Below are 25372 nucleotides of genomic sequence, written 5' to 3' on the forward strand. Positions count from 1 at the left end.
ACTTCCCTCGAAACAGAATACTGAGGGTCACTTAATGAAAGTTTGTAAAGGACTTTGGCGGAACAGATTGCATCAAAGGTGTTTCAACATTTTAATTTAATAGTTGTCTTTTGGTTTGCTTCTGCAGTGCCCAGACAATACGTGCCCTGCTTCAATTTCCAAACCTGTGAGCAAATGGATTGTTTTGAGAATGGAAAGTTTTGTACTCAGATGGGCTCCCAGCAGCACAGGGACAGGTAAGGAAACCCCAGACTATTCCTCTTCTGTGTTCAAAAACCTTTAAAGAGAACAGCATGGTAAAGTGTTGCTGTGACTAGAATGAAATCCTCAGAGCCAGTGTGACAGTGGCATGGCTGAGGCAGAGCCACCTGTGCAGCTCTGCCATTGACCTTCCTGTTACCCTTGAGGCTCCTGTGCCAGGCAGGAAAGGTCCTCTCCGGAGCTCTGTCCTTGTTTCTCTTTGCAGCCTGCAAATGCTGGTTGTGTGCTCAATGCCTCAGTTTCCCCATCCTACAGATAAGGATGATGTCATAACTTCCTTGTTGTGTTAGAGTTGGAAAAATGCAGAATTAAAAACCCTCTTGAGCTGCTCTGGTGGTGAGAGCTGTGCCGGTACTCTGGAGTGCTTTTAAATGGTATATATCTGGCAAATCCTGCAGACACAATTCACTTCTCCAGGTTCTCAGTTCTCAGCCCAGGCATGCTCATTCTTCTAAACTGGTACAGAGACACTGGGAATACTGCAGGAGCATTGTTGCACTTTTAATTTGATTTTGTTTTCAATTTTGGATGTTTAGTGATACCAGAGACATTCCAGATGATTGCAGAAACAGGGGAAATAGTAGAAATCTTAATACCAGCAGTGGCTGTCAGGTGAATGAGGCTGACAGACCTGTCAAACGTCTCAGAAGGAAGAGAAGACTGCTTCTGGAGTCTGAAGATGATGAGGAAAATGCAGATGAGGACGAGGTAAATGAGGCTGCATGTGTTTTCTTTGAAGAGAACTGTGAAAAGCAGGGACAATTCTGTGTCTCAGATTTCACTGTGGAATGCAAACGGAGCTGAGGGAGCTTGCTCTGTGCCCACAAGAATGGTCTGGGCCTGCTCCTGGTGTCCATCAGTAATGAGAATGTCAGTTATGAAGTCTGAGGAGTCATAAGGGTGAATAGCTCATGTGAAATTGAAGTCAAAGTCAACATTTCAGACTGTAACTTTATAGTTCTAGTTATAGCCCTGTGCACCAAGTGTATTTCACAGTAATAAAAGCACGTGCCTCCAAAAATACTTTAACTACAGTCAGGTGCTGTTATGTGATATTGAAGATTAGTGTTGAACCGCAGTTTGATTAGGCACTTGCATGGACACTCATTACACTGCTAGAAACCTGTGTTAATGGTGGATGAATAGAAGTACCTCAGTCCTGACCTCATCTTTTTTTAACTTCCATTAAGCATCTTAACTCCCTTTAGGGGCCTTTCTTTGTGCAAGCCTCCACTCTGCTACCATGTGCATAGCTTGTAAGGCCTGAGACATTTTATTTATATTCATGCATTGCACATGCTTTTGTAATACAGAGACACTGGGGTAGGTGTTCGTTGGTAATGCAAGCTGAATGTTGTGAACAGTTTAACTCAACTTGTTGCTCAGCTTTTCTCCGTGATGTATATAAGATGTTTTAAAGAAGCACTTGCATTCTGTCTCCCCCTTCCTCCTCCTCCTCCTTGTTTGAAACTGCCCCCCTGTCTCTTCTGGGGCATGTATGGCCGGCAGCTTTACATTTCGGATTTTGCCCTTTTTGGTTTGCTTTGAGAAATGACAACCCTGGGTGGATTAAACATGAGCCTGAAAACCACAGAGGAGAAACGTGAATGGCAATCTGGCTTGGAGTGTGACACAGGGAGACCACATTTTCTGGGGTGTTCATCTATGAAGCTTCTGCGTCCTTCAGGGCTTCATAAATGACTTTTTTTCTGTATCCATTCCCTGGCATAGATGGACATAAGAACCTCTGAAGGCAAAAGGAAAATGGAGCGTTACAGTAAGGTTGCTGATGTGATCAGTAAATCCTGCGTTGCAGAAAGCAAATCCTGTGTATTGTGATGGAGGTTTTGGGCCCATGTTGCTCTACAGTAGCCATATTTAAATGAACTTTAGTAGCGTATATTAAATAATTTATAAAGCACTTTGGGATACTGCAGGATCAAAGTTATATATGTAACATACCCTATTAATGTTCTTGCAGGGTTATTTAAAAGAAAATGAAATGCTAGCTAATAGTCCTGTTAGTTACATGTTACATCCTTATTGTACCTGCATTGTGAGATGATCAAAGAGGGAGGAAAAAACAATATTGCTAAACTTTTTTTTAACATATCTGTGTCTAGGAGAAGAATAAATCAAATAATATGAAAAGCCGCAGAAACACTAAACCAATAAAACAAGGTGAGCTAAGCTCATAGTCTCTTTTCTTTAATGTTTATAGATTTTTTTTTTACTAGCTATTATAAAATGAATAATAGTAAACAGAAGAGGAAAGGACAGTAGAGCTCATTTCACATTCAGAATAGCTTATTAGGTACATGACCCTCTTACCACAGTCAATCTTCTGAAATGTATTAGCAAGAATATACTAGATTTGCCTGCATGATGGGCACAGTGTAGAGGATCTAGAAGGAGACAGCCTGATCCAAAGCTCACTGAAGGCAGTAAGAATCTTTTTTCAATTGACTTTGGAGAGCTTCATAGCCACAGACTACAAATGCTAAATAGAAAATAACAACAATCAATTGACAACATTTGATTGATTATAGACTATGGGTTACATTTAGTATCTAGCTTAAAGGAGTTAGCATATGTAACTGGGGGGAGATTTTTAATATGCATTTAAAATGTAATTTTCAGTGTGTATGACCTTGGTCCTACTAGAATGAATCCAAGCACCTACCGAAGTTGTTTTCATCATCTGAGTGCTGGTAGCTGCCTCTCTAGTAGATGCATTGTGGTATTAGCAGGTTATAAATACATCTGTATATATATATATATTAAAAAATACTCTTGTGAACTGAACAAAAATTCACTTGGTTTTTGATTTGTTTTGTTTTAGGTTTATTTCAGCTGTAATTATATGCCTCCTTGTGCTGTCTTTTAGTTCATAATCTAACCCCTTATTCCTCTGTGAAATATCAGGAGAAGGAATTATTTTCCACAATTTTATTATATCTTGTCCAAACTTCGCAGTGGCAACTTTCCATGGGCAGCTTGCCAGCAATCCGGGTGCCACGATTCATTTGACCTGTGATACATTTTTTTTTTTAATGAGAAATGAGCACGTTTTCCTACTGCTGGAATTCATACCTTTCCTCAAAAGTTGGGTAACACTGCCTCCTTTGGGGTACAACAGCAAAACAGCATTGGTGTGTACATGGGAGGAGAAAGAGAAGAGAGGGCACAGCAGGAGGCATCTAAGAGAAACACTCATTTTTCTCTTTATTTTTGATTGCTTAGTTGTTCCTGGAAAGAAGAAGGTATGGAACTGGGTTTCCTACTTAGAAGACGAACGGATGCCAGCTGCTCCCCTAAAACTGTTCAGAGAGGTTGGCAGCTTTTTCAACTCTCTTGCTATGTTTTTCTCAGGCAACATCACAGAATTACTAACTCAGTAGAGGTAGGATTGGAGACTGCCCTCAAGCCAGCAGTTACATTTATGAGTTGTTTCGGTACAAGCAAGCAGTAAAACCCCCACGTTTGTTTCCAGCCCTGAAGCACTGTGGAAACAGGCATCTGCCCTGTGAGTCTCATCTCAGACCAAGGTGTAAAAAATGCTGGTTGAATCTCACTCAGAAATAAACAATGATTGTTTCAATCTGCTTTGGGTAGCTCTGGAGCAATGGGCAGTTAGGCAATCTCCAAGTACCATTGCAGAGGGACAGCTTAATGCCTTTCATATGTCCTGTGCTTGGTCAGTGGTGGTACAACACCCCTTCCAGCCTTCCTCTGTAGAAAGCTGCAAGTCAGTCAGCCCTGTGAATGTTGCAGACTGTCTCAATGAGAAGTGACTGTTACGAGGGAGGCGGTAGGAGTTGTGTTTGTTCAGAGTCCCATGCACTGAAGGTGCAGGAGGCCGAGTTTAGCCTTGCTGAAGCTGCTTCAGTGCACCAGCCCACATTCAAAGTTCAGCTCCCAGTGAGCTCTCCGAAGCCAAGGGCTGTTGGCACCTTACAGCGTGAGGTGAGAAGGAAAGTCAGGTATCTGCAGTAGATGCAAAAAACCATTTGCAGTTCAGATTTATTTTAAGCCTTTACTATACTTCACGTTTAATTTGGATTAAGACTGCAAATAAATGAAAACCCCAAATGTTTTCTGGAATGACTGTGTAAATGGGCTCCAGATCAAACATGCCTTGTGCCTTTCACCATTTAACAATGGGAGTTACCTTTTGGGAAAATCTGGATTGCTGACCTTGTGCTGACACAGGCAAAGTGATTTGGGCTTTCCTGGCTCTTTACTTCTGCCAGCTCTCCTACCTTGGGCTGTGAAGGGGATTCTTTTGTGTCTGAATAGAGTTCATTTCTGCATCTGCTGAAAGACTTGTTCATAGCTAATTGCAGCAGGCTTGTGGTTCAGTGTTTTTAAGAGATTATTTAGAATAACAAGTAAATCTGAAATATGGTGATCATGCCATTATTGATCTCTGTACCTGCACCTGTCTATTAAAGCAGCAATCATGTAGGGATAGAATTTTCTTCTCTGAGATGAAAATTTGAAGCCTTAAGTGTATCTCATGACTGCTCTGCAATAGATTTTGTCTTTAGGAATTAAAACCAAATGTTTTCTTCTCCCCCTCCCCCCCCCCAGTATCAGTCATTCCCACAAGGACGAAATGGATTTAAAGTTGGAATGAAATTGGAAGGGCTGGATCCTGAACATCCCTCTCAATTTTGTGTTCTCACAGTGGCTGAGGTAGTTGCTCTTCCTGTCTTTGATTCTAGAATTGCCATGTACATTTAGGATTTTTTTTTTTCAGTAAAAATTAGAAACAGAAGAATAATAGTACTTTAGTACTTTAATTAATTAATGGTTAAAAGGAGTTCAGGGTGACACTGAAGGAATAGTGTTATGTGGTTAAGGCTCTATGCCTGAAATCCTACTGTCAGATTTTTGCAATTGTAACTCAGAATAGTAAACCTATTAGTTGCATGCAGTGGACAAATATGAAAAAGAACAATGCCATTAGGCCCTAAGACTTAGTAAATATAAGCAAGTCAAAATGCTTTTATACTCCTTCAGTTATGTAAAATCTGTGTTGATCTTGTACAGACATAAAAGTTTTTGGACTGCATTTGTACTCCAGATATTGCCACAGTAATATGCGCATGAGTACGGAATAGGAGGCCAGTGAAGTTACAGTGACTGATTGTATTTTCGGGTGTTTGAAACGAGGAAAGAGGAGCATGGAAACTGGGAGATGTAAATGAGGAGAAATAAAACTAGACTTTTGAGAAATAAATGAGACCTTAAATTTACTTTTATCTGTAAATCCAAATACAGAGTGTTTGATTAGTGCTTTTCTTTAACTTCTTTATGACTCTTTATGATAATCAGAGCTCCCCTCGTTATAGGTACAAGGGTACAGAATGCGATTACACTTCGATGGTTATCCAGAGTGCTATGACTTCTGGGTTAATGCTGATTCCTCAGACATCCATCCTGTTGGCTGGTGTGAAAAAACAAGTCATAAGCTGCTCCCCCCTAAAGGTATGAAAAAAAATAGTATGGTGAACAAGAAACCATAAATTCTGCGGAGAAGTAGGTGTCCTGGCTCTGCGTGTTTCATTTTTAGTGTGATTTCATTGTGGAACTCGAACTGAGTGGCTTAAAAGGAAGAGGTGTAACTAAGATTGAATCACAGAAGAACAGAACAGCTTCCTTTTGCTGTTCCAAAAGACTGATGTTGTTAGTCAAATTAGAAACTCTTTATTGGATGAGCATGTAAAAGGAAGGAGTCTCATTGGGGTTCAGAACTTGCTTCTTTCCTGCATTCAATTTCCTAGACACATTTGAAGGTTGAGATTAATGATTGGACATTATACTGAAAAAGAGAGATGTTTTTAGCTGAAATGCATAGCCCGTGAAGATTGTAGAAGGGCAGTTATCATGCAAAGTTCATGTTCTTCCCAGGTAATTTCCATTTCTGAAAAACCAATCTGAATGTAACGGGGCTGTGTAAAACAATCTTTTTATCTCTCTTTCTAGGTTTCAAGGAGGGTGAATTTAATTGGACTTCCTATTTGAAAAATTGCAAAGCTCAAGCAGCTCCAAAAAGCCTTTTTAAGACCCTCGGCACTGTAAGTGGTGATACTGAATAAAAGATGTTGCAAATAGGTCTGATGCTAAGTGAGTTTTGACCAGAATATTTACGTGTTTTTAATATGCTTGTGTCAGAGGTACAACCATGGTACAATCAGATGCAAGCTATTTCCTGCTGTGATTTATTTTTAGGATGGGAAACTAGTATAATTTTTCTTCCTTCCCCCAGTCACTGACTTTCCAGAGAGAGAATTCGTATTTCCCTTCCTCCTTAATACTGGAGGAAAAGATTTATTCTACCATTCATTAAATATATTACAACGGTCTGTTTTGCTGTGTCCCTACAGTCAAGATATTTGTGTCACTTTCCTCTAATTTAATCATTTCCAAAATAATTTCTGGTTTCCAGCAGCATACTGATGTGAGCCGTGGGATTCATTATGAGGCTATGGATCTTGAGCATTTTTCATCCTTCACCCACTGTTGCTTTCTTTTTGGTTGATGGCCTCAGTTCCTGTGTAACACTGACTCCCATTTTGTGTCACTCAGATGACACAAAGTCCGTGGTCTGGCGGATTTGATGCTGCAGAGGGACAGAGCACTGACTTCAGTAGGATCAGAGCTGAACTGTGCAGCTCTGCTCTGCTTCCACCTGAGTCACCTATTTTTGAAGGCTGTCTTAACTTTTCCACTAATAAGACAGAACCTGCAATGTTTACGCTTATCCCCAGCTAATACCCATCACCACAAGGCGTGTATGTTTTAGTGTTTGAGTCTGTAGTAGTGTGTATGTGGAGATTCTGTTATTTGAGCTGCATCAGCGTTTTTTCAGAAATAGTAACAATCGTTGCCAGAACGCATGGAAATCTTGTCTGTAGACCTCTTGCTAGTAACTAGAGTGTGTTTTGGTCTGGGTTTTGGGGTTGCAACCTGCAACAGACAAGTTCGTAAGGGTAATTTAAATAGCCTGATCTAGAACATGGCTCATTTCCCTTTGCTGACGTCTTGTTCCTCAGCCTGTCACACCGTCTGGTTTTCGTCTGGGAATGAAACTAGAGGCAGTGGACAAGAAGAATCCATCGCTAATGTGTGTCGCAACTATCACAGACATGGTGGATAACCGCCTGCTAATTCATTTCGACAACTGGGATGAGAGCTACGACTACTGGTAAAGAGATTCTATTTCTAATACGCATCTGCAAGTAGACTATGGTTTCACTCTACCACTAAGGGTAATATCTGATATTTTAAATGTAGTCACTAAAGTTGGGATCTTAAATTGGTTTGCAAACATCTGAGTAATTACTTTGGGTTTTTACAAAGTGCCCGTTGCCCAGTAGCTTCCCCTGCTGTTTGAGAGCTCATCAGTTGGCTCAGTGCACAGCCCGTGGGGTTAGCTTGAACTCCTGTGAAGCCTTCAAGGTAAGAAGCATTCGAGGTAACACAGCTGGCTGACTTGGGGTCAGGTCAGGGAGTGTTCACTTTATCCATTCCTCTGGCAGGGCCAGAGAAAGAGTAAGCTCTGCTAGTGACACTGCCTGGAATTAGTAACATCCTCTCCTCCAGGGTTAGTAGGTGTTGGCACATTGCTCTGCAAACTTACATTTAGAAGCAGGCAGTGCTAAAGTCAGTAAAAATCTTTTTCATTTGCTTCAGCGGAGTTTGGCTGAGGCCCTTTGAAAATAAAAATGATTGCCAACACGTAGGCTTTTAAGTCCTCACCAGCACTATAGTTGTTCTGCATCTGAGGATCTCGATCCCCTGCCCTCGTGCTGGGATATTACTCAAGGAAATGTTTTCTCTTTTTTGATCCATGTTTTCCAACCTACATGAATGGAGTAACTTTCTTTGAATTCATCAGTAAAAGCAACACAAGGCACACACTTATCAAAATAACAGTAATTCGACCAGTATTCTGCATTCTCTCCCCCATTTCCTTTTGGTTTTTTTCGTAATAGGCACCTGTTTGGTGGCAAGTTGATGGTTTCTTTCTTTGCCATAAGTATGTCATGCAGAGCTTCGTAACACTGGCGTTTCCATTTGCAGGACTTTAGATCTTGCTCCTTTACCATTTTAGCCTGTGAAGCTTTGATTCCATGCCATGTTTTGTTTGGAATTTGAAAATTTTAATGGGAGACACCAGCAAGCAAAGCTTCAAAGTATGGCTTGGCTGAAAACACAGGTTTTTTCCTAGATCTGAAAGACTGCTTTGGTCCCTTCCTCTGAGCAAATGTGACAAAAGGGGCTGTCTTAAATTGGCCCATCACCTCCATCAGGGACTCAGAATATCTAAACATGCAATAAATTTAGGAACCAGGCAAACTACCATTAGGTTTCGGCTAGAATTAGGGTATGATGTGCAGTTCTTGGCAAAGAGTTTAGCAGTAATTTCCCCTTCTTCCACAGTAATGGTGTTTCAGTTAGGGACGAGGGTTTGGGTTTTGTTTCTTTGCTTCCTTTGCATTTTAGCTTGGATGGTCTGTGTCCAGGCTGAACTGTGGTTGGTCCATGTGTGTAGGGCTTTTCGTTGTTGTTTTTTTAAAGCACCAGACATTCTTCTTTGTACTTCCCTATCTTTTGGGGCAGCTTGAACGCCTTGAAAACTTGGCGTTATAAATTATAATAAGGTAGTGTTTCTCTTTTACATCATGATCACACCCACTGAAAGCATCTGCTAACCCAGCAAAGGCATCTCAGACAGCATTTGAAATTCTGCTTTTCTTTTTGCTTTAAAATTGACTGGTGCCAACTTTCCCTCTTTGATTCAGGTGTGAAGCTAGCAGCCCATATATTCGTCCTGTTGGCTACTGCCAAGAAACTGGAACCCCACTGACAACACCACCTGGTATGTTGAAAGTGAGACTTATTTCCTGCCTCAGTCAAAAAACCTGCAAGCTTTATCTTGCACATAATTACGTATTTGCAAGTTACAGGTTCCATTCAGTACGCTTGAATCTACTGACTGAACAGTATTATTGTTCATACTTTCTGCCACTGCATTTTACTTTGTTGCATAGCTCTTTCAAAAAATGGGACGGGTTTGGTAATTTGTAATTGAATTTGATTTTGGAAGGGAAATAACTTTGGAGTATTTGCAGCGTTTCCTTTAAGGTGAGCTAGAAGGAAGAGGAATCAGTATCATGGTTTCATAGATGATAAGATAGAATTTCTGGAAATGAAGGAGTAACTGAAGCCATGTCTTTATCTGCTGCACTTGAATTCAGTAAATGAAGAAAATGTTGGCAAATGAAAAAGGACAGAACATACAGGAAAACCAATGTTGTTTTCAGGCCTTGGAAGTGCTCATTCACCTTAAAAATAACAAATATAGAACAAATTATGTCTGCTGTTTTCTAGATTGACAGCCCTGGAGCAAGAATGTCTGTCATTACTGTGTATCAGGTTTAGTAGAGTGGGAGGCACTATAAGATCCCTGTGCATTGGAGGAAATAGCCTCTGTGCCTTTGCTGCAGATGCAGAAGGGGTTGTCAGTGCTTATTCTTCAGCAGCACCATCTATTCCTGCTCCTGAAATGTGCGACAAGGCTGTGATGTGCAGTTCCTCTGCTCATGCCATGATTGCCTGTGCCCCCAGCAGAATCTGCAGTCAATTCTGATCTCTCTGCTGAGAGATTTGTGTGCAGCAATTTGTAGATTGTCCTATGCATTTAGTCATTGCACTGTCCTGCCAACAGGAAACAATACTGAGGCTAAAAAATACTGAAATAGGGAGAGAAAAAAAAAGTAGATCTGTTTCTTAAATGTACTTGCTAAGGGGAGACATCCCATTACTGTTAGAGCCAGCCGCACACGCATGTAGATGTCTGAGGTTATGGTAACGGTGATGGAGCCTTTTATCTCCAGATTGCTAGTTTTACTCAGCTATGGGTGAGTAGATAGCAGGAGATGAGAAGTTTTGAGTCTTGCAGACTCTCACACATAGAATAGTTAATAAAATAGGAAATTAATTTAGTGATACCATTGCATGATACCATTGCACATCACAGGATCCTCTGACTAACTCTTGATTGGCAGCTTTCTCTAGAGAATGACAATTGATTAAGCTGTACAGAAATGAACTCTTCAGGTTTTTCAGGTCAGGGTTAAAGGCTTTTGTAGAAGCTGGGGAAACTTGCAGTGCTCCTGTGTGTGCTGTAAGTGGTGTGCATGAATAAACAGACCACTTCCCAGTGCCATCCATTGTAAGTGCTAAATTAACATAACACGAATGTGTTGCATAGCTGCTTTTCTGTTGTTTGTAACAATAAACATGGTTTTTTCTTACTTAAATGGTAATTCTCTGTTTTTTCAGGATACAAGGATACCAAAGCCTTCTCATGGGAGAAATACTTGGAAGAAACTAATTCCCAGGCAGCCCCAGCAAGAGCATTCAAACTGGTTGGTGAATCTCTTTGATTGTCCTAGATCAGGAGGGTGGGGGAAACTGCTGTTAGGCACCCTTTCTTGCCAGATGCTTTATTTGGTGATGGTTCACCATGTCTGTTCCAAGAGGGTGAAATGTTTTTTTACTTTGAGCCTGAGTTTAAGATTATCTCTCAGTGCTGCTAAAACAAAACACAGCAGACTACATGATTTTTTATTTTTTTTTTAAATGCCATGGAAGGCTGTCTTGGAAAGGCTTTTTGACTAAACATCTTCAGTTGCTCCATTAGCAGATTTAAGGGAAGAGCTTTCAGCCCACACAGATAATTGTGGCTTTCAGAGGAATGTGTGAAGGGCAGTACCTTGCTTCAGAGAGGGCATGAAGAGGAGAAGGAGCTGGTCCTCTGCTTGAGGTCTGAGTGGGTAGGCAAAGGTATCTCTGATCCTGTTGAACAGGCATTTCCAGACTCTCTTCATGGGGGTCAGAAGTGGGTATTGCTGCCCTGGAACCAGGGACATTTTGTGGGGAAGGGAGGAAAGGGGATGGCGTGGGGTGTATGTGTTTGGGGGAGAATGAGAATTGTGCAGTTCCTCCATTCCCTCTGCATGAAGTTTTACAGGTTTCTCTGAAATGTTTGCACCTTGCAGTTGTGCAGATCCTTCTTCCCCTGGTTGGTGTGTTGAAATTAAGGTGGAGTGAGAAGTTCCTATCAGGGGCTTACATGTTCTAATATATAATACAGATCTCAGTTCTTCTAGGGAGGAGCCAGCTGTGTCCTCCACAGAAATAAGTGTACTAACAGATGATAGAGCATCTCTGCCAAACTACTAGATGGAGTAAGATCATCCTTGCAGACTAAATGTGAAGATGGTGTTCTCAACCTTGGGAGCATGAATTTTTGTTTCTTACATTAGAGTTCACTGTGTTTATCTGGAAGCTCAATGTGAGCAGAAACAAAAAGGAAAACCCTTCAAAATAACTTCATTTAAAAACCCTTTACGTTAAAGTTGGAGGGTTTTTTTGTTAGCAGTTTCTTCCACACTGCTGGCTCACCTTGCTAAATTTTGCAATATGTTTTAAAACTTTTCTGTGGCATCGTGATGCTTGTCTTGATTCCTTTCAATGAAGTTAGAGTTGCAGGTTAATACCTGCTGCCCTCTTGTACATTTTGTTGGTAAGCTCTTTGGGACTGAGGAGGAAAAGCAATCAGGGAGGCCTCAGATAAGGGAGGTAAAAATCCAGCCAGACAAGTTTGATAATTGCTAGATTTCAGCAGGTATCCGTTTGAAGTTGTAGGTTGCAAGGTAGGTGTCAGGGCGTAGGAAGAGGTGTTGCCTCTTTAGAGGACTGTAAGGCTACAGCTGGAGTTACCTGCAGCACAGCTGAACTCCAGAACATTCCTTAGATTAAGGTTTTGCAGAGTTGGGCAGACAGCATCTTCGATCATGCAGCACAGCGTGTAAAGCACCTCAGAGCCAGTGTGCAGGATAATGAGTGAAGCTTGTCAGCAGGACACATTTGTTGCCTCCAGCGTAGGCTCAGCCTTTTTCTGAGCTGCACTGGTAGAATCCCAACAGTGCTGGTAAATGGTTCAGAATACAAGAGTGAAGGAACGCAGCAATTGGTCTTCTACACAACAGAGGAACAATGGCAGTAATTTTGGAGAGACAAATATTTTGGAAAGATCATAAACCTCTTCATGATACAAAAAGAAGCAGTGAAGTGCGACCTACTTAAAACTCCCAGCCTGAAGTCCTCAGTAATCTCTCATTATGGCATTCTCTCCTCAGATTTTCAGAATATAAAATGTGTTGAGGAATGTCACCTGAAGATAACAGGGCTGCTCAGGACAGAGAGTCTTTTTAGTACCGAGTTCTCCCTGTTTTGGGTTCTTCCCAAATAAAGTGTCTTCCCAAGGGGGAATGCAACTGCCTTGACTGTTGCCTCTTTTCCTGTTTTACATACATCTCTGCCGTGGTTGTTTTGCTGCTTCAGGTATCTGGCTTTGAGAGAACAGTAGAAGGGCCAATTCTGGCTCTCACGAAACTCCAGAAAATATATTAGCATCCAAGACTGTGTTTCGAAAATAAGACACACACAAAAAAAAAAAAAAAAAAAAAAAAAAGGCATTTGATGTATCAGCAGTTAATAGAACTCTTTCAAGATCAAACCTCATTATTTTTCTGGCTTGGTTGGTCTGAAGTGCAAATATATGGTGCAGTTATTGATTTTTTTAAAAATTATGATGATTATTATTATTATTCCAGCTAGCAATTACAGGAAATCAGTACGTAAAGATATGGGTTGAGAGCCAGAACAGGCGTTTCTCACTGAATTAGTTTTTAACAATTCTAAAGAACTATCTTATGTAGTTTGGAGACACTGATTATCGGCACAAATAGCAGATGTTGTGGCTGGATTTCTGCCTTCTCTTCCGTCCAAAAACTCAGGAGGAGACAGCTTCGTAATAAGCATTGCAATTTCAGCCCATTGTCTTGGGCTGTCAATTCAGAGACGTTAAATAGCTATTGCCAAAAAGGCTGCAACCCTTCAGCAAGACTTAAATAGCCTAGCTCATCTGGGCAGGATTTCGTTCTCTAGCACTGGGGCTCCTTCCTCAAGGAAGACAGACAAGGTTGGCTGGTTCAATAAGATGTTCTTAAAACTAAAACCAGTTTAGATTGTCTGGCTTCCAGCGTGTCGTGTCGTGTGGTTGAAAGCCTGTGGGTAAATGTCTGTGTCCAGGTTGAAAAGACCAAAGAGAAACTTCAGGTTTGGAGTCTGTAATCCCCTTAGCTCAGAAGTGGACCTTCTTCCCTGCCCTCAGCTACTGGTAGTAAAAAGGGTAAGGAAGATAGCGAGGAAAGAATGATTATCATCATCTTTTCATTAACCTGATCTTGTTCAAAGACACGATTTATCATCTCTTGCTAAAATCCTGACCTTTGTGTGCAGAAGTGAAGAAGGACATGTTTTGAATGAGTATCCAGTGCTCCATAACCCCCAGCTGAGGAGGTCAGAGGAGGAATTTGCAGTCATTTAAAGATGAATGGAAAAATTGGTAAATGCTGTCACTTACTTAGAGGTTTAGATCTGTGCGTGCTGCAAAGAACACACATCAGGTCAAAGGACATTCTGGAGTTTTTACAAAGGCATTTGACCACTGGGTCTTGAGAGAAAAGGTAAGTCTGCAACTGCAGATAGGAGACTCCAGCAGCTGGAACTGCTCTTGAGACCCCAGCACTGCAGTTCTCAGCAGTCGTTAACAAGCAGATGCAGTTGTGGTCATAAGCAGACATTAACCTGCTTAATGAAGGTAACTGTAACATCCAGATGCTGCATCTGGTGCCAAGATAGATGTCACATAGTGTAGTCAAGAGAGATGTCACATAATGGTGTGTGTTCAGGTGTGAGACAGTGGTGAACTGGCCAAGGTCCTTGTCAGATGCGAGATCATCTCTGCGGTGTTTGGGAGTGTTACCAGGCTGCGGAGCCTGTGTGTCGGTGGAGCCCGTGGTAGTATCTGGCTTTTTGTCTGTTAGAGAAGTGCCTCTTGCCCTGGCTGTGGAATGCTTCTCTGCACTGAGAAAGATCAGACTTCCTCTTGAGTAGTTTTGGGCTGCTGACAAACAGGCAGTTTAATCCTTTAGGAAGCTCTGATTTTAACCTCTGAAGCAGTCTGCTGTGTGAGATCAGGGGCCAAAGTTGCAAAGGCATTAGAATGGTAAATGAAAACTACAGTGCATTTTATTCAGAGCAGGTGACTAGCTCTGAACGCCCAGACTTCTTAATATTCTGCTTACAATCCCCTCTTACAGCGTCCTGCTCACGGATTCCAAGTTGATATGAAGTTAGAGGCTGTGGACAGAAGAAATCCCATCTTGATAAGAGTGGCAACAATCGTTGACAAAGACGACCATCGCATTAAGGTATGACCTTGCTTCAAAGTGCAGAGCCCATGTACTGAGCAGCGTAGTGATTGGCAGTACGGGAAAAATACCCATTTGGTGTGAGGAGCAGCAGATTCCTTGCAGATGATCTAGCCTACAGGCCTGCCCAACTGGAAATTATTTCTGTTGTTTTGTCCTGTTGAAATCTCATGGAATTGCCTGGTATTGTTAGTTACTGTTTTAATGTAACTGTTTTGAAATAACATTTGACAGCATGATTTTCCATCTTTTCGTGGCATCTGTGTGAGTGAAGGCAGCATTAATGTTCTGCTGGTGGGAAGCTACCTGACGAATTTTTTTTCCTAGCATCCTTAAAGGAAAACCCAAAGCAAGTTAAACCCTGGTACATATGGGAAGTGGCTTCATTCTCTACTATGACTTTGTTACATAAATGGATTTTAACAGATTCTTTTCACATAAATATATTGCCAGAAGTATCTGTTGTGCTTTGGCTTCTGAGAAATTATGTATGAGCTAGCTAAAGCAGAGGCTGCGCTGACGGAGGCTCCTCGGCCACAGCTCTCCTTCCTGAAGGCTGATTATGTGGACAGAAGTGGAGTTTGCTCCCCATTAGCCATTTGATTCTCAGTCTCATTGCTGTGGTTGCAGGCAAAAATCAAGTTTTGCCAATATATAATAGCATAATACTCAGTTCATAGATTTGTTTGAAACTTTGCCAGATAGACTACCTAGTAGTCTTTAAATTGCAGTGATCCTCAGTCTCTTGTTACCCTGACCTGGATCTGAGCTAACTATTACTAGTCTCTTTATCCAGCAGAAAATTTGAACTTGTTCACTGCACAACTCACCAAACTTGTTGGGTTTTGTGTTTTTTGGGGATCCTCAGAAAACAAACCAATTAAATAAGCATTTGTGTTTGCATAGATTTAGTCTTTGAGTGAGTGTGCTGGAGCACCCCATGGTCTGTGCTTTCTTGCAGACCCTGTGATTTAACTGTGTCACCGGAATCTGGTTGTTCTGTGAAACATAGGTGGCAGGGGTCAGGAAAACAAATAGTTACACTGAGCACAAAGGACAGTTGTGCTTGACTGAAAGACTGAATGAATTAGCCCCAAGCTGAGCAAGGTGAAACAGAGGGGGAAGTTAAAATAAAAGCTGAGTCATGTCCTTAACTGTATCTCTCACTGAGACTGTGTGCTTCTTTTAGATACATTTTGATGGTTGGGACCATAATTATGATTTCTGGGTCGATGCGGACAGCCCTGATGTTCATCCAGTAGGCTGGTGTGCAAAAACTGGACATGCTTTGCAAGTCCCTCTAGGTAAAGTAGATGACATCATGTTGTTATGTCGAATAATTTTCCTAAATGCAGTCAGCTCTTCAGATGCAAGGAGCATTTTACAAATCTATAAAAAAACTTTTTTTTTTTTTTTCTTATTACCAGGTGCTGTTGATCGGGTGGGAACAGTAGGACAAGCATGTCCTACTCCAGGCTGCCATGGTATCGGTCATGTCAGGGGGCCACGATATGGAACACATTATACGTATGTATATGAGATCTTGTAAGGGTTCTGCCTGCGAGCGTCTGACTGCTGTCCATAATAATAATGCTGCAGCAAGCACCTGCACTGCACTGGAATTATCTCGGGGTGTTTAGTCTGGAGATAGTTATACCTGCAATTGCAGCTCCCTCTTGTGTCTAAATGTACTGTTTCATCATAAATTCTGTTTATACCAGTATAATCATTACAGCTGCAATGCAATCCAACATAGATTAATTCACTCCAATTTCTGCATTCCAGCGTTACTGAAGGAATTTGTTTTGGTAAAATAATTTACTTGAGAACAGCATGCAAGGAGACAGTTAAAGAGGGAGAGGGTGTAGGTAGATTATTAAAGTGTAAGAGTGAGGAGAGCTAGCACATGTTTTGTGCTCTGCCTTCTGATATCTTTTGGGCTCTTGGAAAAGGTTTTTCTCAATTAAACTATTTTAAAGAGCAAAAAACCAATCTCAAATGGGAGGTCTGAAGATCTAGTAGTATATAATGTGGTAAAGGGCCTTGAATTTTTCAGAGTTGAAATTGCAGGACTCTTGTTTCATGAAATATTGTTCAAACAAGCAGGTTACGAGGAGTAACTCTTGTTGTTCTCTGAGGTGAGTCTCCAAAAACATCACTTTGGTTTCTAATTCTAATTCTGCCATGTAGTCCCCTGCTTTCCCGCACCTAAAACTGGGTAATAACAACTCCCTGAGTGTTTCTAGCTTCACTTTATCTGGGTTTCTTGATGGGTATGTCTGCCTGAGGCTGGTAAGACTGTATAACTTAAAAACATGCATCATCATCTTGTGCTCTCTTCCCACCGCACACACACACACACATGGCCTTTTTTTTTTCTTTAACACAGGTTAGTTGGCTGCCCATACTCTGATGTGAACCTCAGCAGAGAAAACGTGTTACAGGACCGTCTGAGTGGGGAGAGACCTTCCCCTAGCAATAGCATGCAGAAAGCCAAGAAGCTGGAGACTTCTGCCCCATTTCTGTTGGGGGCAGGAGAGTCTTCGCAAGACGACTCTCCACAATCCAGGTGAGCTGAACCCTTTTCTTGGCCAGGTACTGGGGAGCAAACCCATTTTACAAGGCTGAAAACCACAGAAATTGGCAGAGAAGCAGCAGAGCATTGAGTTTGTCTGTCTGTAATACTGACCCATGCCCCAGACACTCCTAACACAGAGCAGTGCATTTTTATACCCTCCTATGCCTTAATAGGTTTCTTGATTCCTTAATCCTGCTGCTCTGGTCACATTCCAACAAAGGAAATTGCATTCTGCCTCCATAAATTTTGTCTTGCTGTTTCAATTTAAAATATATTCTTTTCCTTCGTTTCCTGTCCTAAAACTGTCAAATGAGGTAACTGCAGTCCACCCTGGAGTTGTCTGCATGATGCTGGTAGGTATAATGACTATATGTGTATCACCTGGCAAACAAGTTGAGTTCCTTCAGATATTCTATTTGCTTACATGAAGATCTTGGAATTGAGTAAGCATTGAAGCAAACTCTGTTAGTTCTTAGACTGCAAGAGGCACTTAAAATGTTTATTATTATTGTCACCTTTAGTCTATGCAAATCCAGTCTCACTAGGGCAAACTCCAGCAATACTTTTTGGTCTTTGTTGTGGTATATGAAGGCTTATATACATTTTAAAGTTCATTTATTTGCTTAGATTTATATTAGATTTATAATATTTTCAGGATATATTTGGCCAGAAAAAGGAATACTTCTCTCTCCTCCCTGGCATACATGGCCTGTTTGCTTCCTCCCATCCCAGAAATATGCAGATGTCTCTGTGTCCTAATTTTAACATGAGAATTGATGGCACTTCAATGGCACTGTTACCATAAAGTGCTCTCAGGAGCTTTGGGATTCTCCCAGAATAAACAGCATGCTAAAATTGTAATATATTTCTATTCTTCTAAATACTTCATTTCCTGATGTTGGGAGGTTTGAATTCAGTATGCAGATCTGGTAACACCCTACTGCTTGTCCTTCCCTGGGCATCTGTGTATCTCAGTTTACGCATCAAACTCAGTCACGGAGACTCTTAAACGTTATCCAGAGGTATCAGGATTCAAAAATCTTAAATCTCTTGATTTCACCGTAACACATGCTTCAGTGGGTTTTTTATAGCTGCTGGTATCAGAGCCTCAGTCCACAGGGGCTGATTTATTTCACATAATCTCTCCCAAGCCCTGCTGAAGAGTAAAAAAGTACTTTGTGCTGTGCCGGTAGTGATGAGTGGAGAGGAAAGCTGCTACCACTAGGTGGTAGTTGTTACTCTCACTTGCAGGGAGCAGCCAGCTTTGCTCTCCTGCAGGGAAAGGGAACAGAGGATGTCAGCTTAGCTCCTGTCGTTTTTCTGCCTTCCCAGAAAATCTGCACAAGACAGTGAAAAGTCGTGTCAAAGCAGTGTTCACAGTCTGTCAGAACAGTCTGAAAACAATCAAGAGAGAGACTGGGTAGAAGAGGATTCCTCTGGAGACATCAAAGCCAAACCGAAAAAGTAAATAAGGTTTTTGTGATGTATTTTCATGCATTAACAGTTGTGTTTCTTGATGTTGCTACTATATCTGAAATACAGATGTAAATCATAACTTTGAACAGCCCAGTTTGATCAGAGATTTGCAGCACAGGGGTTTAAAATGACATGGTAAATCTCCTCCCTTCCCGTTATTTTTGGCCTTCTCTTTCCTGCAGTAAATGCAAATCTGAGTTCTAGCCATGAATTTAATAGCACAGTCCTTAGCTTACAGAGAGAGGTCAGGGACAGAGTAGTGCTATTGCTTACTTTAAGACGGAGAAATTTTTGGTTCCTATGAGTCCCATTAATCTCTGTATAGAAAAGGAATTACATCAGTTTGTGTCTCTTCTGAAATGTTTTATAATTGATGCTTTCAGGCTTGGGTGTTCACATGCCTATATAAAGTTCCAGCTGGTGAAACAGGAAAGCAATGGAAAAGGTTGGTTAAATTTTATTTTTTTCTCTCTGTGTGTATATATGTGCAGTATACCACAGACACAAGGAACATTTAAAACTTTAAAGCTTTTTTTGTCTTTGATTCCACAGTCAAGAGAAAGCACACACTGGAGGTGATGGGAATGGTGGTCTGTCTTCCTTTAAAATGAGGAAGAAGGGTAAAATTACTTTGAAGTGAAAGGTTTAATACTTTCTAGAGTGAAGCCTCATACATATTAACTGAGAAGACAAGCTTGCACCATCTCTTGTACACTGTATACTCTTCTGAAGTGGCAAGGAGCTTTTGTTCCCCAAACAGTCGGTGACTGGTCTGGTGACGGAACCAGCAGAAGTGTCAAGGGAGACTTGCTCAAAACCTGGCAGATAGTTTTAAGTTCCACGGACTTACGTCTTTAGACCCCCTCTGAGTATTCAGAAACAGACTCTGAATCATTTTGGGTGGTGACTATTTCAAAGTTCTCCTGTAGATGAAAAAGAAAATGAAAAGTTAAATTGAAAAATAATGCCTTTTCTTTTTTTTTTTTTTTTTTCCTGGTACATGACAGGTTAAGTTTTAAGAGCAGCTTTCTGATATCACTTTAGCAAACCATATGCTTGAGTTTCAGATTTACTATAAAAAGCCATTTCAGAGAACCAAGCTGACCAAGCTTTTAGGAGGATTTAACATGGTAATAAGTCTCCAATCAAAAATAGCTAAGCAGACACAAACTGGGACAGGTGCCTAGCACGTTTTTATTTTTTTTAATACTCGTTTTTACCTAGTGCTGACTTCTGCAGTCAGAGCTGGAGAAGTCTGCCAGCTATGGGCTGCAGTTGCAGCTGGCAGGGAAAGCTGTCTGCTCTCCCTTTGCATTCACCTTAAAACAGAATGATGGAAATCAGCGGAGGGAAATTCTGCAATAATCCACTGACCTGTAATTTCATGATTACCCAGAGCTTTCATCCCATCTACATTTAAGCTATTAGAACACTGCTTCTTTCTCAGAGGGAAAGTAATTTTAGATCGTGGTTTGGACACTTACCCCCAAGAATTTGGGCTTAGTGAAGGAGACAGTCTGTGACAGAAGCAGTGCCCACCCAGCAGGGAACGTGGCAGTACATAAAACATTGGGCACAAACAGGACCTCCTGCAGCAGGGAGGTGGTGGCAAGGCCAGCTGCTGTCCCCAGGGACGGCGGGGGGGAGGCAGGGGAGGAGTAAGTGACAGCCCAGGAGCAGTGTCCTGTGCCCTGTTGTCACCAGGAGCATCAGCTCCCGAACTGAGCAGTTCTTACACAGGCTTAATTTTTTTAAATCCTCTGTCTTGGTCTCATTATTACAAATAAAGACCTGTATTTGATGCTGCCTGCATCGTTTAGGGAGGTGGGGATGAGGTAAGGTGATGCAGCTGGGGACAGGGACTTTGCTAGAGCAGGCTTTATGCCAGTGGTGCTTTCACTTTGGCTGGTGAGGAGCAGGCAAATCGTGGAAATGTGCTTTGTCTTTATAGTGCTGTTTTCCTTTGTGCTTTACATGTAGCGGCTGGCACACCCCACAGATCCTTACACAGCAGCCTACTAACACCCGTTTGCGCTAACACTGAGCAAACCCAGCCGAGGCCGTGCCAGACCTTGCTGAAGGCAGGAAGAGAACAGGAATTTTGTCCTGTTGCCACGGGATGGCGCCGGGCAGCCTGGGCAGCCTGCACACCCTGCGCACAGCCTGGCAGGGCGGGGGGCGAGGGGGCAGCACACGTTAGCCGCTGGGAACCAGAGGAATGTTTCCCATCTTGATTTCATCCTCTGCTTCGCTTCCTGTTGTATAACCAGCAAGTCCCCGTAGGACCATGACTCTGCACTACTCGAGTGATCTCATTAGGGAGGGGTGATTTCTTCCTCTTTTTGCCTTGATTTTTAAAGCTTCCATCACTTGACGCACAAGGAGGGAGTTGATGTCTGGAGGTAACTTGCAGCACCGCTGGCCTGGGAGCCTCCTGGGGAGGTGGTGAGCCCAGGCCATCAGCTGGCACGCGTAGCGTTCTTCGCAGGCTGGCTACAGCTGTGAGCTGGAACGATGCCATTAGTTTCCAGCTGAAGATGCTGTTACCAGAACTCCTCCACCTTGTCAATAAAATGCTGCAAACATCTTCTCTGTTAGCAGCATGACATCATTTTCCAGGGAAGAAGCTAACGATAAAGCCTCCAGCCTGGCAATCTTATCTTTATCTTTTTATTTTTTCTTTCTCCTTCTTGGGAGGGTGGGAAGAACGCCCTGAAAGCTCAGTGTGCCATGCAGTAGCTGTGCCTGGCAGTCTGCTCACCCTGCCTTGCTTTTCCCTCCAGAGTGTGACCCTTCCTCCTGCTTTATTGCAATTGCTCCTACTTGAAGCCTCACTGTGACTTATCTCGTTTCCTTTTCCAGACTCTGATTTGGATCTCCAGCAGGCCCTCCACCAGTCCATCTTCATGCCTTCCCTGGCCTCTAACCCGACCCACCGCCTCCATCTCTGCTGGGAGCAGCACTGCAAGCTCTTGCCAGAGGTCTCGGGCCTCACGGCCAAACACGTGGCCAAATGGACTGTGGAAGAGGTGAGTTACCTGTTCCATTCGGTGCTCTTGGGGCATGGGAATGCCAGAGCCCTCCTTTTCTGGAGTGCTCATTGGAAAACATCTTTATTTTCTTTCCTTTCCTAGGCAGTGCTCTTCTGTTTGCTTTGCATATTGCCGACTTGACTCAAGTTATACACAAGTCCCTTTTATAAGGGAGGGGAAGGATGCCTATTAACCCTCTGGTGTCCACGGCTTACTTCCCTGAGTAGAATTCCCTCCATTTCTTTGTTTACCCCTTGCTCTTTTAGTCCTCAGGCCTGAAAAGTGATTCTGACAGCAGATTCCATTTCTCTCTGATCTCTCTCCCCCTCTCCTGTGACTTCACTGCTGATTCACTTTTACATTGCAGATAATTCCAAACTGCACTGTGCATGCCCACACCTCCTGCGTCTCCCTGCCTGCTTCCCCTGGAACAAAACTGCCCACAGCCTGACCTGATTTCTGACAGAGGTAGCTGTGCAGCTGGGGATATGTCTGCAGTCCTAGCTCTTGAGATGTCTCCTGTAATTAGGTGGCATGTGGAAAAGCCAGTATCTTTTGTGTGCTGAGTAGTTGGGTTTTGCCTTGATGCCTTGGGCATAAATAATATTTGTATCTCTACTTGGGAAGCGGTGACAATTTGGATCCTGGCGCTTAATAGCAGGCCATTTAATTCGAGAGAAATGTGCTGTAATATTGTGCTTGCAAGAAGGTAGGTAATCTGCAAAGCAGGGAGAAGGTGCTGTTCTAGATGCATAGATGATCTTCAGAGACTTTTAGAAAGTGCATTTTCCCTAAGTGCCTCTTACATCAGATAAATCCAATCTTGACTTTGCTTTTCATGCTGGAGGACTGCTAGGAGTCTGGTGGGACTGCAGTATCACAGGAGATGGGAACCACAGTGATGATTAAGGGGATAGAGCAATTAGTGTTGCTGTTTTAAAACTTGGTACTTTTTTTTTGTTGTTTTTTTGGGAATTTGTTGTTGGGGTTTTTTTGTAATGAAAATGTGTTTGAATTAAATCCATAGCAAGGAGACAAAAAACTCTCTGAAAGATCTGCTGTTTGTAGCCTTCTTTGGAGAAAGCTTCCAGTGATTTTTGCAAAAGGTTTTTTAGAAAATCAATAAAGGCAGAAGCAGTTAATCCTCTGACGTGAAAATGAGAATCTCTTTTCTTTTGGATAGAACATGGAGGCTGGTTCATGGGAGAAGGGAGTCAGGATACAAGCCAAATAAATTTGTCCTTTGCAGTTGACCTTTAAAGCAACTGCTGGGTAAATTTAACTGGGATATTAGTTTGATAACAGATGAATGTAAGCAGCGACCACAGGGCACGAATACAGGGCACTCTGGATATAGCGATTCAAAACCCAGAATGCTGCAGCCTGAAACAACTGATGAAGTTTCAGCTGCCAGCAGGAGTGTGTGGCACATTAAAAAGATCAGTTGCAGCACCACAATGGACTGGCTGAAGTCATTACAGGTTTTGTCTTGAATTTCAGTACAGTGGATCTGGTTTTGCAAATTATGTTCATCACAAATTCCCATAGGAATCAATTTGGGCTCTGTATAAGCACTTGCAGGATCAGCATGTGCAGTGAAATGTAGCCGCAGGTCTGGAAGATGAAAGCAGCAGGACTTTCTGTGTTTTAGTGAGTCCAAAGCAGATTTGATCTGTCGGCATTTGGGCTCCTAACATCTTCCTACAGGGCAAACACTTGCCTTTGGGTTGTGCTTTGAACTGCTGCACAAAGGGGGCCGTTCTGCTGGTCTGAAACAAGAGCAGTGGGGGTGTAAAATTCTCCTTTGGTTTCAGACTGGAGAACTGTTTTTATTTTATAAAACCCACATTAAGGAAAAAAATGTTGCTTTAATTCTCTGTTGGTTGAGAGCAGCTGAAATGGCAGAGCAGCATTATTTAAGAACCCTCAAGCTAAGAAACTCTTGGTTACACTGTGAACAGTCAACAAGAGTAGTTACTTTAATGCAGCTTTGTTATTTATTGAAAGCTTCCTGTCATGTTTTCAGAGCACAGCTAGTGAAGGATATTGAATTACAGAAAAATATTAGTACGCGCTAGAGTTGTATTGTTCATTAGTTAATCCTGCATCAGATGCTAATACCTTGTGGGGGGGGACTGCCTTGTGCTAATTGCCTGTGGATTACTAAATCCTAGTTAAACCCAGCTCCTCTTTGCATAGGCGCACGAGGTGGTGTCAGTTCTGCTATAGCTTGATATTAAAGGGATGCCATGTGAGGTTACCTTCCAACTTCACCAAAAAGGTATACAGCTACTGTGCTGATTTCAGTGTCTCTCACACACCTGGGGTTGCAGTAACGTTCTGTACAGGTTGCATGGAGTTTCTAAGGTGTTCTCAGAATTGCATAAAGCTCTTTTTCAACCCTTTACCAATATGCAGTCATAGTGTAAGATGCTTCCACCAGATCGCTCTTGTGAGTACTGGGGTTGTTGCCAGCAGGAAGGGCAGGCAGGCATTCAGCTCCTCAAAGGAGAGCCCTGGTCTGCCTGACCCCACTGTGCTCCTAACCTGTCTGACATCTCTCCCATCCTCATCTTGAGCCCCTCCAGCCTCACCCTTTCCCTTGGTTCAGGGCTTCACTGTGGGGCTGAGTTGGTTTCCTCTGATCCATAGCGTTAGTGTGTTTTGGCTTGGGACCCCAGCCTCCCTTGCCCCTCAGCTGCCACATCTTGGTTTGGGGACTCACCTTCCCCAGCAGTGCTGAGCCAGGCAGGTCACTGTGGCTCAGTGGAACCCAGGGTTTGGCTCGCATCCTGGGGACTTTCTCTCCAGATTTTTCCTCCTGCATCCTCCTTCCCTCTCTTTTCTCTATTTCTGGTAAATCCCAGGACTCCTGTTTATTTAAAAGGCCGCTCTTGTGGCGCAGAATGCTTGCAGTGTCCATACAAATTGACTTCTGGGACAGATCAAAGGTCTGTCACTCAGCATCCGTGACAATAGCCAGCAGCAATTGTGCAGGGAATAACACAGGAGCAAGGCAAGCTCAGATCATTCCCCGGAGATTTCTACCAGCCTCTCAATATCATAGGCACTAAAGGGCATTTATCATCTTGCCATGAGGGGTCCAACTGTCTCTTTAATTCTGGAAGGTACTAGACCCTGCAGAAGGATTTTCATTTGTGTTTTAATTATAAGGAGCAGGGGGTGTGATTCAAAAGAAAAGTAGTGGTTTGTTATTTGTTTATAATAGGAGTTTGCACTTCTACTGAAGAAAATTTGGAGTCACTGCCCAATGGGGGGGGGTGTGGATTTTAGTGTTTCCCTTTAAAATGGAGCTCTCTCTACCAGCAGAGGATAAGGGCGAAACACGAGAGCGATGCTCTGCTTTCAGATTACATAACAGAAACAACGGGAGTCAGAGCTGTTCACCAAAAATCGGCTTCTGCCAGGGTAGAGCAAAACCAGAGGGCATGCTGACAGCTCTGTTCCTGCGAGTCACAACTGGGGGAAGGGAACAAATGTAAGTCAAGTGGTGGGATCAGCTGGAGATGCAGTGACACGAGTTAGAAGAGAGTTTGACAACACTGAGTTAAAGGGAAGCTTGTATTTGACAATGACCCCTCCTAACTGTTTATCTGTGTTCATGGAAGAAATGTCACATCTGTAATAACTCAAATGAATATGCCTCA

General features: G+C 42.4%; 1 protein-coding gene across 7 annotated transcripts in view; it reads left to right on the forward strand.

Annotated features, from left to right (window-relative positions):
- The window catches only part of LOC130146163 (lethal(3)malignant brain tumor-like protein 3), a 51596-nt gene that overhangs the window by 17661 nt on the left and 8563 nt on the right, over positions 1 to 25372 (forward strand). For 5 of the 7 annotated variants that reach the window (XR_008820778.1, XR_008820779.1, XM_056332025.1 and 2 more), the window contains 17 exons: positions 128 to 236; positions 798 to 969; positions 2385 to 2442; positions 3505 to 3593; positions 4855 to 4959; positions 5619 to 5754; positions 6253 to 6344; positions 7323 to 7474; positions 9075 to 9151; positions 10618 to 10703; positions 14508 to 14618; positions 15808 to 15922; positions 16046 to 16145; positions 17008 to 17187; positions 18529 to 18660; positions 19056 to 19117; positions 21535 to 21701. Coding sequence is in view for 5 of the 7 variants with exons in the window: in XM_056332025.1 (XP_056188000.1) it covers positions 175 to 236; positions 798 to 969; positions 2385 to 2442; positions 3505 to 3593; positions 4855 to 4959; positions 5619 to 5754; positions 6253 to 6344; positions 7323 to 7474; positions 9075 to 9151; positions 10618 to 10703; positions 14508 to 14618; positions 15808 to 15922; positions 16046 to 16145; positions 17008 to 17187; positions 18529 to 18660; positions 19056 to 19117; positions 21535 to 21701 (1896 nt within the window). In the remaining 2 variants the exon portion in view is untranslated. Of the gene's footprint in view, positions 1 to 127; positions 237 to 797; positions 970 to 2384; positions 2443 to 3504; positions 3594 to 4854; positions 4960 to 5618; positions 5755 to 6252; positions 6345 to 7322; positions 7475 to 9074; positions 9152 to 10617; positions 10704 to 14507; positions 14619 to 15807; positions 15923 to 16045; positions 16146 to 17007; positions 17188 to 18528; positions 18661 to 19055; positions 19118 to 21534; positions 21702 to 25372 lie in introns of those variants that run through there. The other 2 variants (XM_056332028.1, XM_056332029.1) reach the window with 2 other exon arrangements.

Source organism: Falco biarmicus, chromosome 3 (genome assembly GCF_023638135.1).
Source record: "Falco biarmicus isolate bFalBia1 chromosome 3, bFalBia1.pri, whole genome shotgun sequence".
Taxonomy (NCBI): domain Eukaryota; kingdom Metazoa; phylum Chordata; class Aves; order Falconiformes; family Falconidae; genus Falco; species Falco biarmicus.